The sequence below is a fragment of the Lipotes vexillifer genome, unplaced genomic scaffold (assembly GCF_000442215.2).
Source record: "Lipotes vexillifer unplaced genomic scaffold, Lipotes_vexillifer_v1.1 scaffold28, whole genome shotgun sequence".
Taxonomy (NCBI): Eukaryota; Metazoa; Chordata; class Mammalia; order Artiodactyla; family Lipotidae; genus Lipotes; species Lipotes vexillifer.
Genome location: NW_006793929.1, coordinates 1,319,165 through 1,335,884, shown reverse-complemented (window position 1 = coordinate 1,335,884; position 16,720 = coordinate 1,319,165). Strand labels below are relative to the sequence as shown.

At 38.2% G+C, this 16,720-nt stretch overlaps 1 protein-coding gene across 1 annotated transcript in view; it reads left to right on the top strand.

The window, feature by feature from the left end:
- Positions 1–16,720, top strand: part of REV1 (REV1 DNA directed polymerase) — an 86,412-nt gene that overhangs the window by 31,930 nt on the left and 37,762 nt on the right. The window contains exons 4-6 of the mRNA XM_007466892.1: positions 5,483–5,651; positions 12,520–12,672; positions 15,417–16,117. Coding sequence (XP_007466954.1) covers positions 5,483–5,651; positions 12,520–12,672; positions 15,417–16,117 — 1,023 coding nt within the window. The remainder of the gene's footprint in view (positions 1–5,482; positions 5,652–12,519; positions 12,673–15,416; positions 16,118–16,720) is intronic.

The window sequence follows — 16,720 nt, the reverse complement described above, 5'->3', positions numbered from 1 at the left end:
TCAATAGAGATCTGATTAACAGTAGGAGTATTATGGACCATGAGTGTTTTTTTTTTTTAAAAAACCCATTTTTAAATTGGGTTATTTTGTTGTTGTTGAGTTGAAATACTTCTTTATATATTCTAACTATTAACCCCTTACTAGATGGATGATTTGCAAATATTGTCTTCAGTTCCACAGGTTGCTTTTTTACTTCTGTTGATTGTGTCCTTTGATGCACAGAAGTTGTGAATTTTAGTGTAGTCTGACTTAATCTGTTTTTCTTTTTGTTGCCTGTGCTTTTGGTGTCATATCTAAGAAATCATTTCCAAATCCAATGTCATGAAGCTTTTCCCCTGTGTTTTCTTTTAAGAGTTTTATAGTTTTAGGTCTTACATTTAGGTCTTTAGTCCATTGAGTTAATTTTTGTGTATGGTATAAGATAAAGGCCCAACTTCATTCTTTTGCATGTGGATATCCAGCAAATGTGTTTTTTAGTGACCTTTTCCCCCCACTGATGTTGTCTGTTCTGTCACTACATAATCAACATTTGAACATTGTACCATGACATTTTTGGTCTTCATTTGATGAAGATGCATTATTTGCACCTTAAGTTGGTTTCTGTTCTTTTCATTAGCACATGACATTTAAAGCAGTCCCTGACAGCACCAGTAGTACCTTCATAAACAAAACCTGTGCAATGAAATTATGGTTATCCAGATTATCCAGAACATGCTTGTTTTTTGTTTTTGGTAAGAATAACATTGAAATGACTATAATCATCTCACAGAGAACTTGTGATGCCAGGACTCTGTTGTTGAATTCCAATCTTGGAATCACCAGTGGTGAGCATTAAGTGAGATGAAGTATGGAAAGTACATGACTGGAATAGGTGCTAAATTAATGTTAATTTTCTTTCCTCAGTTCTTTTTACCTGCTTATGATTATAAAGCAGTAAATGACAGTTTTATTTTGTTCTACAAAGAGGTGGATGTTTTTTAATAAAATTGATATATATATATTGGTGCTACTAGAATGACAGTGCCTACTGACTATTTTTTTGGCTGCGTTGGGCCTTCGTTGTTGCACGCGGTCTTTCTCTAGTGGCAGCGAGCGGGGGCTACTCTTCGTCGCCGTGCGCCGGCTTCTCATTGCGCTGGCTTCTCTTGTTGCAGAGCACAGGCTCTAGGTGCACAGGCTTCAGTAGTTGTGGCACACGGGCTCAGTAGTTGTGGCACGTGGGCTCAGTAGTTGTGGCGCACAGGTTTAGTTGCTCCTCGGTATGTGGGATCTTCCTGGACAGGGATTGAACCCGTGTCCCCTGCACTGGCAGGTGGATTCTTAACCACTGAGCCACCGGGGAAGTCCCCTTTGTCTGCTTTTGGTATCAGGATGATGGTGGCCTCATAAAACGAGTTCAGAAGTGTTTTTTCCTCTGCAGCTTTTTGGAATGGTTTCAGAAGGATAGGTGTTAACTCTTCTTTAATTGTTTGGTAGAATTCACCTGAGAAGCCATCTGGTCCTGGACTTCTGCTTGTTGGGACTTTTTAAGTTACTGATTCCATTTCAGTACTAGTAATTGGTCTGTTCATATTTTCTATTTCTTCCTGGTTCAGTCTTGGGAGATTGTTCCTTTCTAAGAATTTGTCCATTTCTTCTAGGTTGTTCATTTATTGGTATATAGTTGCTCGCAGTAGTTTCTTAGGATCCTTTGTATTTCTGTGGTGTTGGTTGTAACTTCTCCTTTTTTCATTTCTGATTTTGTTGATTTGGGCCCTCTCCCTTTTGTTCTTTTTTATTTTTATTTTTTTGGCGGTACGTGGGCCTCTCACTGTTGTGGCCTCTCCCGTTGCGGAGCACAGGCTCCGGACGCGCAGGCTCAGTGGCCATGGCTCACGGGCCTAGCCGCTCCGCAGCATGTGGGATCTTCCTGGAGCGGGGCACAAACCCGTGTCCCCTGCATCGGCAGGTGGACTCAACCACTGCGCCACCAGGGGAGCCCTCTCCCTTTTATTCTTGATGAGTCTGGCTAGAGGTTTATCAGTTTTGTTTATCAGCAAATGCTTTAGTCTTAGGGAGAGAAAGTAAGTAAACTGTAGATTCTTGAGTGGCCAGATGTTCAGTTTCCACTATTGTATGTGAAGTCATTATGATGCTCTAGTTTAGTTTCTGTGATCCCTAGCCCCTGAAAACCTTCAATTATGAATTTTGAATTAATTTTGTTTCAAAGTTTTCATTTCTCTTTCCAGTGCGCTATCCAATTTGGTAGCTACTAGCCATGTGTGTTAATAAGCATTTGAAATATGACTAGTCTAAATAGAGGTGTGTTGTAAATGCAAAATATATACTGTATTCTGGAGACTTGCATGAGAAAAAGCGTGAGATATCCCAATTTTATATATTGATTACATGCTGAAATGATAATATTTTGGATTTATTGAGTTAAATAAAAACATTAAAATTAATTTTTTACTATTTTTAATGAGGCAATTAGAAAAACTTATATATGTGGCTTGCGTATGTGGTTAACATATTTTTACTGAGCATCTCCAGTAGGTGCAGTCAGTAACAGCAGATGAATTCTACATTGTAAGAATTTAACAAGAAGTAATCAAACCTGGCATGTCTGTATGTGCTTTGTTAGCTTGCTTTCTCTTCATTTTTTAAATATATTTTATTGAAGTATAGTTGATTTACAATGTTGTTTTAATTTTTCCTATTACAGCAAAGTGACTCAGTTATATATATTCTTTTCCATTTTGCTTTATCACAGCATATTGAATACAGTTTCTTGTGCTGTATAGTAGGACCTTGTTGTTTATTCATCCTATATATACTAGTTAGCAATTGCAAGCTCCCAGTCTTTCCTTCCCCAGCCCCCCTCCCCCTTGGCAACAACAAGTCTGTTCTCTGTGTCTGAATTTGTTCCTGTTCTTAAGATATGTTCATTTGTGTCGTGTTTTAAATTCCACATAAAGTGATATTATATGATATTTATCTTTCTCTTTCTGATTTACTTTGCTTAGTATGATGATCTCTGGGTCCATCCATGCTGCTGCAAATGGCATTATTTCGTTCTTTTTTATGGTTGAGTAATATTCCACTCTGTGTGTGTGTGTGTGTGTGTGTGTGTGTGTGTGTGTGTGTGTGTGTGTGTATACCACATCTCTTTATCCATTCATCAGTTGATGGACATTTAGGTTGTTTCCATGTCTTGGCTTTTTGAATAGTGCTGCTCTGAACATAGGGGTGCATGTAACTTTTTGAATTATAGTTTTGTCTGGGTATGTGCCCAGGAGTGGGATTGCTGGATCATATGGCAACTCTATGTTTAGTTTTTTGAGGAACCTCCATACTGTTCTCTGTAGTGGCTGCACCAATTTACATCCCACCAACAGTGTAAGAGGGTTCTCTTTTCTCCACATCCTCTCCAACATTTATTGTTTGTAGACTTTTTAATGATGGCCATTCTGACTGGTGTTAGGTGGTACCTCATGGTAGTTTTGATTTTCATTTCTCTAATAATTAGTGATGATGAGCATCTTTTATGTGCCTGTTGGCCATCTCTATGTCTTCTTTGGAGAAATGAAAACTTCAGGCCAATATCTTTAATGAATATAGATGCAAAAATTCTCAACAAAATATTAGCAAACCGAATCCAACAACACAACAGATCATATATACCATGACCAAGTGGATTCATCACAGCATCACAAGGATGGTTCACCATACACAAATCAGTCAGTCAATGTGATACACCCCATTAACAAAAGAAAAGTCAAAAACCACATGATCATCTTAATAGATGCAGAAAAAGCTTTCGATAAAATTCAACACCTGTTCATGATAAAAACTCTTACCAAAATCGGTATAGAGGGAACATATTTCTTCTTCTAAAGACCAAAACTCACTGAATTAGATAGTTATTATAATAAAAGTACTTATTTAAATACTTGGACCTATATTATTTGTGTTTAAAGAAAATCTGTTGCTTGCATAACAAAGTAGATACACAAGCCTCCTGTGGAGGCCACCCCCAGCCTCACCCCCAGGTACAGCTGTTGCTAGAAGTGTGGTACAGTTTCCCTTAGATTAATAGGTGAAAGAAATAGGGAAGCTATTGAAAATAATTAGTTTCATGTGATACTAGTAATGCCTGTCATAACATAACTTTAATGAGTCAGACTTTTTTAATGGGAAACATAAACCACATTGATTCTTGTTTAAGATATTTTTCTATAGTTTTATTAAGAATAAAATAATTTGAAACAAAATTGGGGGAAGAAAAACAGTGCTTCTTGGTCTGCAATTCTTATTTTTGTTTTGGTTAACTTTATTTTTTGGCTTTGATGCAAGTTCGTATTAGGAAACTGAGTTTTAAAATTTTTTTAACTTTTCTTATATTTTTAATTTTATTTATTAAAATTTTTTTTTTTTTTTTTTAGCCGTTCGCGGGCCTCTCACCACCGCGGCCTCTCCTGCCGCGGAGCACAGGCCCCGGACGCGCAGGCCCAGTGGCCACGGCCCACGGGCCCAGCCGCTCCGCGGCACGTGGGATGCCCGCAGACCGGGGCACGAACCCGTGTCGCCCGCATCGGCAGGCGGACTCCCAACCACTGTGCCACCAGGGAAGCCCTAAAAAAAATTTTTTTTAAGCCAATCATCTTTTTACACATTTTGAAAGAAATATTTATTTATTTGTTTGTTTGTTTGTTTGTTTGTTTATGGCTGTGTTGGGTCTGCATTGCTGCATGCGGGCTTTCTCTGGTTGCAGTGAGCAGGGGCTACTCTTCATTGCGGTGTGTGGGCTTCTCATTGCGGTGGCTTCTCTTGTGTGGAGCATGGGCTCTAGGTGCGTGGGCTTCAGTAGTTGCAGCACGCAGGCTCAGTAGTTGTGGCTCGCGGGCTCTAGAGCACAGGCTCAGTAGTTGTGGCGCACAGGCTTAGTTGCTCCATGGCATGTGGGATCTTCCCGGACCAGGGCTCGAACCCGTGTCCCCTGCATTGGCAGGCGGATTCTTAACCACTGTGCCACCAGAGAAGCCCTTATATTTTTTAAATAAAAGTTTAAGTTATTAAGCTTCACAGGAGTAAAGTCTAATAAGCTCTACAGTAAGTGTGCTCATAGTAAGTATTTTTAAACATAAGATAAAAATGTCAAGGTCAGTATAGCTAAATGTTGAAATTTTTAAAATATTTGCTGTGTTATCAGTATTTAATTCATTACTCGAGGTGCCTATCTGCTTTTCTGAGCATTGCTTGGCAGTAGATGTTTTTGTGTTGGTTGACTGTGCCTTTAGCAGCCAGGAGAGTCGGATGTGCTAAGGCAAAACAGCTCTATCACTTTGTGATTTTCCTCCCAACTTTGCTTACTGGCAACACAGCCAAGGAGAATGTGTACCAGTGATACGTTCTTTAAATCATCCTGTTTAAGGGATTGTTCAGCTAGGGCTCTACTTTCTTAATGTAAAACTTTTAACGTGTTTTATTATTAATTTTACAGATCCATCTGCTGAGGAATTGAGAAAGCTAATGATGTTGCATGGAGGCCAGTATCATGTGTATTATTCCAGATCCAAAACAACACACATCATTGCCACAAATCTTCCTAATGCCAAAATTAAAGAGTTAAAGGGAGAAAAAGTAATTCGACCAGAATGGATTGTGGAAAGGTAAGTTTAATTTTTAATTTAATTAATGAGTTTTAAAAATGGGAATACTTTTTCTGTTATAAACCCTTATCTAACTTGTATTGCCTCTTAAGGGTGGAGAGTAATCCATGTCTTAAGAAACACCACTGTGCTCCTTAGCCTCGCGTGATGATTCAGGTGGCCTGGGGTTTGATGTTAGTGTTCTCGCAACGTCAGCTCCCAGGAAATAGGGGAGATGTCTCAAGTGAGCGGCAGGAAGCAGCGATGGGAGGGGTTGACAAAGCATGCTGTTCACTCAGCAAATATTTGTGCACCTGTTACAAGTAGGCAGTGTTCTGTGTACTTGGGAAATACATCAGTGAGCAAAACAGATTCCCTCCTCTACCTCTTGGAGCTTACATTTTATAAGGGGAAACAGATAATAAACAGTATATAAGTAAATTTATGTCGTATGTTAAAAGTCAGTACATGCTGTGGGGGAAGAAGGAAGATCAGGATAACGCACACCCGGAATACGAGGAGTGGGCGGCAGGCAGTTTGCAGTATCATTAGTACCTGTTTTTCAGTTAGTATGGCTCCTTGGCTGTTGGTTTGGAATTGGTGTGTAAATCAGTGCTGGCCATTCATACTAACTTCCTAAGGTTAAATATGTCATCTAGAACCTTGGTGATGAGCCAGAACTTGAGTGATTCATATATAATACATATGAGTGATTACTAGATTTATGAAAGTTAAAAGTGAAAGTGTTAAAATCATAATTTTATGAATAGATTGTAATCAGTATATGAGAGAATGGTCAGACTGTATAATGGAGTGTTAATGAAACAAACTTAGAAATTATGTTTTCTAAGTCAGCTGCCGAGCTTTTTTCTTATCCTATATTTCATTAATTCTGACACCTTCCATTAATTTATTCAGTAGATTTCGAATTGTTAGGTTTCGGGACTTCCCTGGCGGTCCAGTGGTTAAGATCCCATGCTCCCAGTGCAGGGAGTGTGGTTCCGATCCCTGGTTGGGGAACTAAGAACCCACATGCCACGTGGCACGACCAAAAATTTTGTTAAAAAATAATTAAATAGAATTGTTCTTTTCCTCTGTATAGCAGACATAGCAGCATAGATTCGTGAGAGGCAATGTATTATAGTGGAAAGGCTGTGCTTGGGCTCTGGAGACATACCTGGGTTCACATCCCAACTCAGCAATTCAGGGTCCCTGTGATCTTGTGTAATGGGAATAGTTACGCAGCCATTCTGACCCTCGTTTCCTCATTTGTAAAAGAAGGCTGCTGTCTACCCGCTATGGTTATGTGACAACTAGGAATAATTTGTGCAAACTACCTATAGCACAATGTCTTGTGCATTGTAGAGGCATAAGATGTAAGAAGCTACTGTTGTTATTTTATTTTTATTCTATAAACATCACCGAGTATCAGAAAATAAATTCCAAAAGGTCAGAAGTGCATTTGTCTTCCGGAAAGCCAAATATTCTTATAGATTAGGGTTTTTTAAGCCTTGGAAGATTAAGTTGAAGGTCCATCCCTAGAACATCTTTGTGCTGTGTTCCCAGGACCCAGCCACTGTCCATTCATTATATAGGATTAATGAACCTAGCTTTTAGCTGTGTGTCTTCTTTAAAGTAAATTGTGAAGTTTTAAGTATAAGAAGTTAGTATCATTCCAGAGTGTAACTGTGTGTTGTCACTTAAAGACAATCCTTTCATTGTGCCGGGACAAGGATTTTGATCTGGGGATATTACTTTGGCTTTGGAGGGGGTGGGGGAGATCCATGGGTAAGGAAAGTGGTGCTGAAAAGAGCTCTTGCTGGCTGGGACTTGACTTGCTTAGTAAATGGTGGTCTTCAATACAGCTCTTTCTTTATACCTGCTCTTCTTTTTTGTGCTGAATGCTGCTAGAGAGATAATACAATAAAAAATGCACCTGAGACAGTTACAAGTTATAAAATACACCTTAATGGATTTTATTTTAGTTTGAAGTCAAGCTTAATTATCTCTTTTTAAATAAATGAAGTGACTTTGTTTTTTTTTTGTTTTTTTTTGTTTTTTTTTGCGGTACGCGGGTCTCTCACCGTTGTGGCCTCTCCCGTTGCGGAGCACAGGCTCCGGACGCGCAGGCTCAGCGGCCATGGCTCACGGGCCCAGCCGCTCCGCGGCATGTGGGATCCTCCCAGACCGGGGCACGAACCCGTGTCCCCTGCATCGGCAGGCGTACTCTCAACCACTGTGCCACCAGGGAAGCCCCTGAAGTGACTTTGGAATCATGGTTATGTGGCTTATTTGCTTTATGTTGTATATGAGAAGGCAGGGCTAATACGGTTAACTGATTTGCCCAAGAATTCAGAACCCAGATTTTCTGACTCGTATTTGGGTCTGCTCTTTGCCATTTAGTCAAGTTGTTATAGGTGAGTTGGCCCATGTGGAAATGGTTCAGTCTGGGCTGTACCCTAATATATGAAATAAATGCCCTGTGTCTACGATGTCATAAGCCTGGGCTCCTCCACATTAAATCACAGTGCTGTTTTCTTTCACACTCTAATCCCAGTCTTCTTCATCTTTTCTCCTTCTCAGCAGTGTTTTAATGAGATTTTATTATACTTAAAAATTTGAACATTACATTAGCCGTTTAATGGATCATACATGATATTCTCTTCTACAATCAGTTTTCCTGTTTTTAGTTTGAGCAGTTTGAAAAGCGACTACCACTTATAAGTGTGCAGGATGATTACTTTGCCTTGATTAGAATTCCCTGGTGTCTGTGTAGGTGCCATTAAACCTGAGTTAATATAGGCATGATTATGGGGTCATGACTTCTGAGAGGCAGGGGAGTCCTTTAATGAGAAGCCTGTGTGCGTTAGTTTAAGGTCTGAGATTATGTTACTGAAGGCTTTGCTTTGTAAATCTTCTGTTTGTGTATAGTACAGTATAGTATAAGTTAGTGATTTTCAAATTTTTCTCTTAATCCTTTTCTTCAGACAGTTTTACACTGAAATTTGAAGTGTGGAGTAGTTCCAGAAGCTGCTGTGGTTCACCTCACTGCCTCATCGGGCCCGAGCACAGTTGAAAACATGGTCCTCAGTTATTCCGAGTCCATTTTGTTCTCGTTGTTCATTGCGTGTTGAGTCTTCTGTGGCGTGGGAACCTGCCTCCTCTGGTTGGATTCTCACGGGCTCTGCTGTGAGATGAGAGGCTCCAGTTGTTGCCAACTCGGTTCTTCTCGTGGGGGGTGACTGGCTCCCAGTCAGTGTGTCCTTTCTTTCTAAGCTCCCACCTGTAACATTAGCACGTTTGTCACACACTTGGAATGCTCTGAAGATCTCATACTTGCTATGGACTGAAACTTTGTTTCTCATTACACTCAGTGTCAATATTAGTGCTTATTCAGCTCAAAAGTTGGTTGCAGTTTTATCTCATGATTTTTTTTCATTCCCCTTATGTTTTTTTTGTGTCTTGCCTCAGTTTATTCTTCGTAGAAAATGTGTGTGATTCTAGTTTCTGGTATAGATTTGACTTAAAAAAAATTAATCTTGAGTCGTTTACTTTTTTCTCTCACAGCACTACAGAATTCTCAAATTATTTTTACTTGGCCAATTAACCAGTACACATTTCAGTCTCCCCGCCACCCCATGACTTGTTGTAGGTAATATTTATTAGAAAACAGAGTCTTGGTCTTCAGGAGCTAAAGAATGAATATGAATAGCTTAACTCTCTCAGTATCTGTAGTAAAACTTAAAAAGCAATCTGGACCCTGAAGGATAAAGGGCAAAAAGTTATATACGTATGTTCATAGCTGCTATTTCCTTTTCTGAGCTTGTAGGATCTTGGTGAGTGGTTGGAAAGTTTGGGTAATGGGAGAGGTGGTGGCAAAGGGAATTTTAATTTTGAATATGCGTAAAGAATAATGTTTGCTTAATGGTAGAATAATAGGCAAAAACAGCTCAGTTTGTCCTTAGCACGTAATTAGATCCTTTCTTGCCTTAAATCCACTTTTGAATGAGGAAGGATAGATGCGTGAATGGATGGACACATGGGTATATACAGTGTCAGATATGCTTTTTCTAATAGAGAACGACTGGGATGTTGACTAGAACCATACAAACATTTGATGTGCAGAATTGCTTCATCTAAAGAAGATGCTATTGCTACAGTTACAATAAAAAGTTTGGAATAGAAATGTAGTGACTTTTCTTGTATCTTAATTTTTGCAAAATCTCCCAGGCTCTGGTTATAACTGGCGGTGTAAATTCATTTTCAGCATAGGAAATAGGAAATAGTTTAAAGAACAAAGTTCTGCTGTAGATAACTTTACTGGGGCTATAGGACAAACCAAGAGTTAAAACTCCTCAAAGGAAGTGAATATCTCACATGCAATGAGTATGTGCCTGATACATTGTATAGAATGTAAGCTCTTTCATATATATCAGAATCTATTTTCGGTGTACATGGGAAGAAAGCTCAGTATATAAAGAAACCATGTAGTAATATATTTTGGTAAAGTGAAGCTCCATCTGGTTTTGAAATATGGGTTTTGATGTTTGGCTCTTTTTTTTTTTTTTTTTTGTAAGAAGAATGGTAGAAAATATAGAATACAGCTCCTTTGTGCTTAGGATAAACAGTGAAATTAGAAAACGTTAGAAATGAATCCCTGAGAGACTTTGTAAAAGAAGATCTTTTAAAAATATACTATCAGATAATGTTCCTCTCCATATATCTGTAGATGGATAAATGGATAAGCAGGGATAATTAAGAATGTACACAGATGTATAGTGGTTTGGGCTTGAAATTAAAAGAATTTCTTGTCTAACGTTACTATAGTGCACTGGGCTTTAGTTTCTTTTACTGGGCATCTCTGAGGATGTCTGATTAGAGACCTGCAGTATTTAAATTGGCTCTTATTTTATATCAGTCTCCACGGACTTAGTTATGTAAGCCTTAAGTTCTACTGGGTGACATGGCTGTTGTTAGGAGTCGTGTACAATCAGTTTAGAGAGCACCTGTAGCGTCTGGGTCACCCAGCAAGCTGTCAGTAGGATGGGGGAAGCCAGCATGATAATGGGGCGTGTCCTGGCTTCATTGCACGTTGGTCTTACTTCAGATGTGTAGCTGACATATTGAGCACAGTTTCAGTCTCCACTTACCCCTTAGTTACAGCTGTGCCGTGTGTCATGAAGGAGGCAGAAGGCTAAGGTTAGGGGTAAGTTCCTCTGCTTCTGAGGGTGGGAGAGCAGGCAAGATAGGTAATAACTAAGAAGACAAGGGTCCATAGCCAGGCAGTTAAGACCAGTTGCTAAAGGAAGTGAAGTTAGTTTGATAAAAGAATAAAGTAAAATTCACTGTGCTGTACACCTGAAACTAACACAACATTGTGTGTAAATCAACTGCACTCCAATAAAAATTTTTTAAAAAGAATAAAGTAAATTAATAGATGGTCTGATTTTAGGATTTTAATTCTAGTATTTGAATGTAATCTGTAATCTTGATAAAACTAACTTTTAGCCTGATGGTAAATTTATTTAGGTAAATGAAAATTGAAGTGTGTTGTCACTAGTATGTTCTCAACTGTCATAAATTAGTAGTTTTTTAGCATATTTAGTAATTCCACCTAAAGTTGAAGGCAGTTTAGGTGGGATTGTATAGTGATATAATTACATAAAGGACATAGTCTATAATATGGTATAGTTTCATTTTTAGGGTATATCATCAGTATGTTTTTCTGTATTCACGATTGTTGACTTAATATTTTAAATTGGTTTTGTTTGTTGTAAGCCAGTTCAGTCATTTTTTTTTTTTTTAAGTTCTGTGGAGTATGCTTTGAGAAAATAAAAATGTCAAAACGCTTGGATTTGTCAGATAATAAGAAAAGTATTTTACTGTATCATTTTTCTTCTAAATAATTAAAGGATGGCCTTCTTAATATATATTTTAGGTTTAAAGCCACACATGTGCTTTGAAATATTTCCTGATACTTAAGGAGCCTGTTTTAAAATTTGGATGTTAGCCCAAGCATATTAGTTGGCTGTTTTAAAATTTGAGTTGAAAATGGTATTTTTAAAGATACAGTAACCGTATGTGTAACTCAGTTTATTAGAAAGAAAAACTCAGTTTAATCAAATCAGTTTTAGTTCTGAAGTATAATAGGCATTAGGGAGTGTCAGTTAATCTAGTATTACAATACTGCTGTTCCCCTCGTTTTTACAGGTGGTGTTTGGTGCATATATAGTGAGCATTTGGAAGACGATATATAGATATATATGATAGCTTCTGCTCTCTCAGAGTTCTGTCTTCGAGTGGCCTTGTCTCTGTCACTCTTACACACATAAGATAGTATAAATTATTTGTTAATCTTAAAGTTGAGATTCTTTATTTTGTCCTTTTATGTTACAGTTTTTCACATTTAATAGACCTAACATGAATCTTGGAAATTGGGAATCCTCATCCAGTTACCTTATTCTGGAAAAATTTAATATGTGAGATAGGATTTGAGAAAATCTTGATGATTCTGTGTGAATTTTGGGGGGGAAAGATTGTGGTTAAATACTAAAGTCACGATGATTACAATATCGACTAGTCCAACTCTGTGCTTGAAGTTTTTCTCATCCTACTCTATAGTCTGTTTTCTTTTCCTCAACATGAGATGGTTGGCTACTAGTTTTTAAAATTTCAGACCTGTCTTTTCATGGGCAGAAGGTCTCATTCTTAAGTGTGTAATAAGTAAGGTTGTATTAGGACCACTAAAACAAAGGGAGAAGGAATAAACTAGGAAAAGAGATGGCATGTTGTTGGTGAAATATTCCTATCATTGAGAACATTCATTTTTTGTGAAGCTCCTTTTCCCCAAGTATTAAACTCTTAAATTGGTGTTACTTTTTTATTTTAGCATCAAAGCCGGACGACTCCTGTCCTACATTCCGTATCAGCTGTACAGCAAGCAGTCCTCCACGCAGAAAGGTCTCAACTTTAATCCTGTGTGCAAACCTGAGGACCCTGTACCAGGTCCCAGCAGCATCACCAAACAGCTCAACGACAGGGTGTAAGTTTGTCTAGGTTGGGGGAGACTACACAGCTGGTTTTTAGCAGTGAGAACGGCCCCTGCTCTGCTGAAGATAGAAACAAATATAAAAACTGGCTATTCGTCTCTCTTAATCCTGTTGAAGTACAGGAGTGCGTGTCTTACCTAAAAATTATTTTTATCATATGACAGTTTCATAAATGTAAACAAGAAAGCTTTTCCACTCTCATTAGATTCCCATGTTAAACCAATGGATCTTAAATTATTAGAAGTAAAATGTTCCATGGGTTTTCATGGCAGTAATTATTTTTGACACAAGTAATTTGCCATAGACTATTGCTTTCTCAAAAACTGAACTAACTACTCCAGCTAAAGTTTTGCTGTGTGCTACTGCATAGAAAGACAGGTAATGAAAATGTTAACACTTTTAGGTTATTTTTGAAAAATTCTAAATCAGTAACAGTTCTAAATAGGTAAATATTTTATATCAATTAAAATTTAGTTGATGACCCTCAAGGTTATAGAGTTAGAGGTGAATCTAGACTTTATTCCATGTGTCTGATTTTTAAAAATATTTTGACTTAAGCTTCAATTGCAGTAATCCTGGGTAAATTGGCTTCACAGTTAATTGGTGTGTTGCCTTAACTTGTGTATCAGGTAGTAGTAGTTCATTATCATTGTTCATTATCATTAGCCTTTCCCTTATTTATTCAACTGTTTGCTTTGGGAGTTTGATAATATTTTTTCCAAAAGACCAGGAGTCTAATTAACTTGGGATGATCCAGTGTCACTACCTTCTGTAGTTTTGTTGTCATTTGTTCTTTAACTTATAGGTTCACTTATAAGTGTATTCAGTTGTTTTTCACCTTACCCAAAACATTTAATTTTGTTTTTTTAGTACCATCAAGGTGTACAAGTAATATCAGAAAAGCTTCTGAATATACAACTTCATTTTTTCTTCACTAATAAAAGAAAATACATATGTGTGTGTTTTTTTGAAATTCTTCTTTGTGTTTATTTTAGGAAGAATTTACCTGTTAGAGTTAAATTATTGATCCATTTATGCTGTTGCCTAGTGAATGTATATCCACTCGTGATATATTTCTAGTACAGCTACTTTATAAATGTCCGTTTGGGCTGAAACACTGTAGTGCAGAAAGAATGGGTACGAGCAGTATGTTTTCTGCCGATGTGTGCATTTCTGTTGCATGTGTTGCTAGTAAAAAAAAACCTTAATATTTATGACATAGAAAACTAGATTTAAGACTTTTCTGACTTCACTTTTGTTGCTTTCTGTGTTCTTTATTTTTGGCATGTTCAGTGCATTTAATAAATTTCTTTGAAATTCCTTTATGTGACTTTTTGCTCCCTTGCTCTCTGTCTCAAGGGCCAGACTTTCTCTGACATATACCAAATGAGGTTTTCCTTCCTTCCTCTCTTAATCGTTTCCCGTTGGTCATCTTTTCCTCTTTCACTGGTGGGATCATCTTTGAGGACAGGACCTACTCAGACTTGGCTGTCAGATTCCATGAGTTGGTCAGCCAGAGCCAGAGCCAACCCAGAAATGGCTGGTGCTGTTTCGTATCCAGCTCATGCGTGGTTTTCTGTGCAGTCAGGCTGTCATGACTAATGTACCCAGTTGGTATTAGGAGCAGGAACTTTAGATTAAACCTGGTAATGCCGTGGTAATCTCACCTATGCCTTAGTGCTGCATGTGGCACCCTCATGTGGAGCCTGAACTGTAATTGGACTAATGCTGTGGACTTTTCTAAGTAGAATGAATTACTGCTTTGTAATTCAGATTTTTGTTTTTGTTACTTAGGTGATTGTTTTGAATGCAGATGAATCTTGTCTTTATTACAGAGCATTACCAAGCAGACATCTAGAAGAGCCAGGTTGTGAATTTAACATAACATTTGTCATAGTTACTGCATTTATAAACCCGTCATCAGGACACTTGGTCCAGATTGCGTTGGACCTACCACCCTGGCATCTAAATAATGCTTTTCTTAGAAATGCAATGCTAATTCCCTTGTCAATAGGGTGAACATCCTCATTTTTCTAGGTATGAGTTTCATTGAATTAACCATACACACTGACCTTTTTTTTTTACTTTTTATCTACTTGTGCAACAGTTTGACCCTGTTAGTGGATTAGTGAATATAGTCTGTCAGTCATTTCCTGGGGGAAAGTAAGGAGCCTCAGGATTGTAGCAGTATTGGGTTTAATGTGTTGAACAGTGCCTTATATAAAACTGAAAGTAAAAAAGGAATAAGAATTCAAATAAGGTTTCTTACCCATTTTTACGGGAATTAATTCATATTGTATTAATTTAGCAAATACTTGCTGACTACCTAGTAAATGCCAGACACTGTGCTACAAACTGGGTATTTAAAGCTTACAGATTACAGTTAATTTATAGTGGGAAAAATAATTGAAAACAGTTTCTTGGATTTTTCTTCAGTCTGAAAAAGATCCAATTCTATTTTCTTCTCTGTGAGTCTCTGAAATTAAAAAAAAAAAAAAAAAAAACCTGAAAGGCTGTTAATGTGCTAGAATTTTCCTAGTTACCTTGCTCCTTCAGTTTGGCAAAGAATTATCTTTTATTAGAAGAGCAATAATGAAAAAAACTGTGTGGCTTAATCATTCAGATTTGGTGGAGGGAATATTAAAGTGTGTACCACTAAGACAGTGTTTAAATGGAGAATTGTTTTAGCCGGAAAGTCAGACATTGTTCATTTAAACAAATTTTTCTCCTGACCTAGAAATCACATAATTAAGAAGCTTGAGGCGGAAAATGAAGTCAGAGTCAATGGAGTGAGCAGCTGGAATGAAGAAGATGCAGATAACGACTTGGGTTTTGTGGAGCCGGAGCCCTTCTTCCCAGGAAGGAAACAGAACGGAATTCCGCATCCCAGAGATGGCAGTGCCGTTTGCAACGGACACACCCATAGCTCTAACGGTGCCTTAAAGACGCAGGACTGCTTGGTGCCCAGGGGCAGCGGTGTTGCCAGCAGCCTGTCCCCCGACCCTGCCCATGAGGAGGAAGCAGCCGAGAGGAGCGGCGGCGGCTTCAGAGACTGCGCTGAGCAACAGTCCCAGCAAAGCACCAGAAGCACAGATGCTCTGCGGAATCCGCACAGAACTAATTCCTTCTCCCTGTCACCTTTGCACAGCAACACTCGAGTCAATGGTGCTCACCACTCCACCGTTCAGGGGCCTTCAAGCACAAAGAGCACTTCAGTCCCTTCACCGAGCAAGGCGGCACCCTCTGTGCCGCCCAGGCCCTGCCGCTTCATCTCGGACTTCTACTCTCGCTCGAGGCTGCACCACATTTCCACGTGGAAGTGCGAATTGACTGAGTTTGTCAGTACCCTGCAGAGACAGAGTAGTGGTATCTTTCCAGGAAGGGAAAAGTTAAAAAAAATGAAAGCAGGCAGGTCTGCATTTGTTGTAACTGACCCAGGTAGATACTTACTAAAATTGTTTTCTTAAGAAACAATCATGCTTGATCATTTGGTTCTTAATCTGTCACTGGTATTCTGGTCAATACTAAGGTGTTGTAACATGCAAGTCTTTAGGAATAGCAGGTTATGTAAGTGACAGTGAGTATAACAGACGATAGAAGACTTTCTTACTAAAACTTTTCTACAAAATTAGATTTGAGTGTGGCTAAAGTGAACATTTTTAGGTAATTTAAATAGTAATGAGGTTGGGATTCTGAGCATTCATTCCTCCTGTAGACCTCATCAGTTGTTGAAGTTTTGAACTGTGAAATATAACATATTTTATATTCAGTGCTTAAACTCCTGTAAGAATGAATTGGTTTGGTAAGAGTAAGCTTGCGTCATAATGATTTATCAATAATTAAATAACTTTGACATAATAGCTATTATAAGTATAGTGGTAAGCTTTTAGTGAGATTAAGTATTTTCACATATAAGTAGGTTGGTTAATTGTATTTTGTTTTTTAAATGGTTTTCTTGTCATCAAAAACAAACAAAACCAACAATAACAGGCTGTATTTCTGTGCCTGTCATTATAAATTGGTATCTGGTTTGAGGTTTTA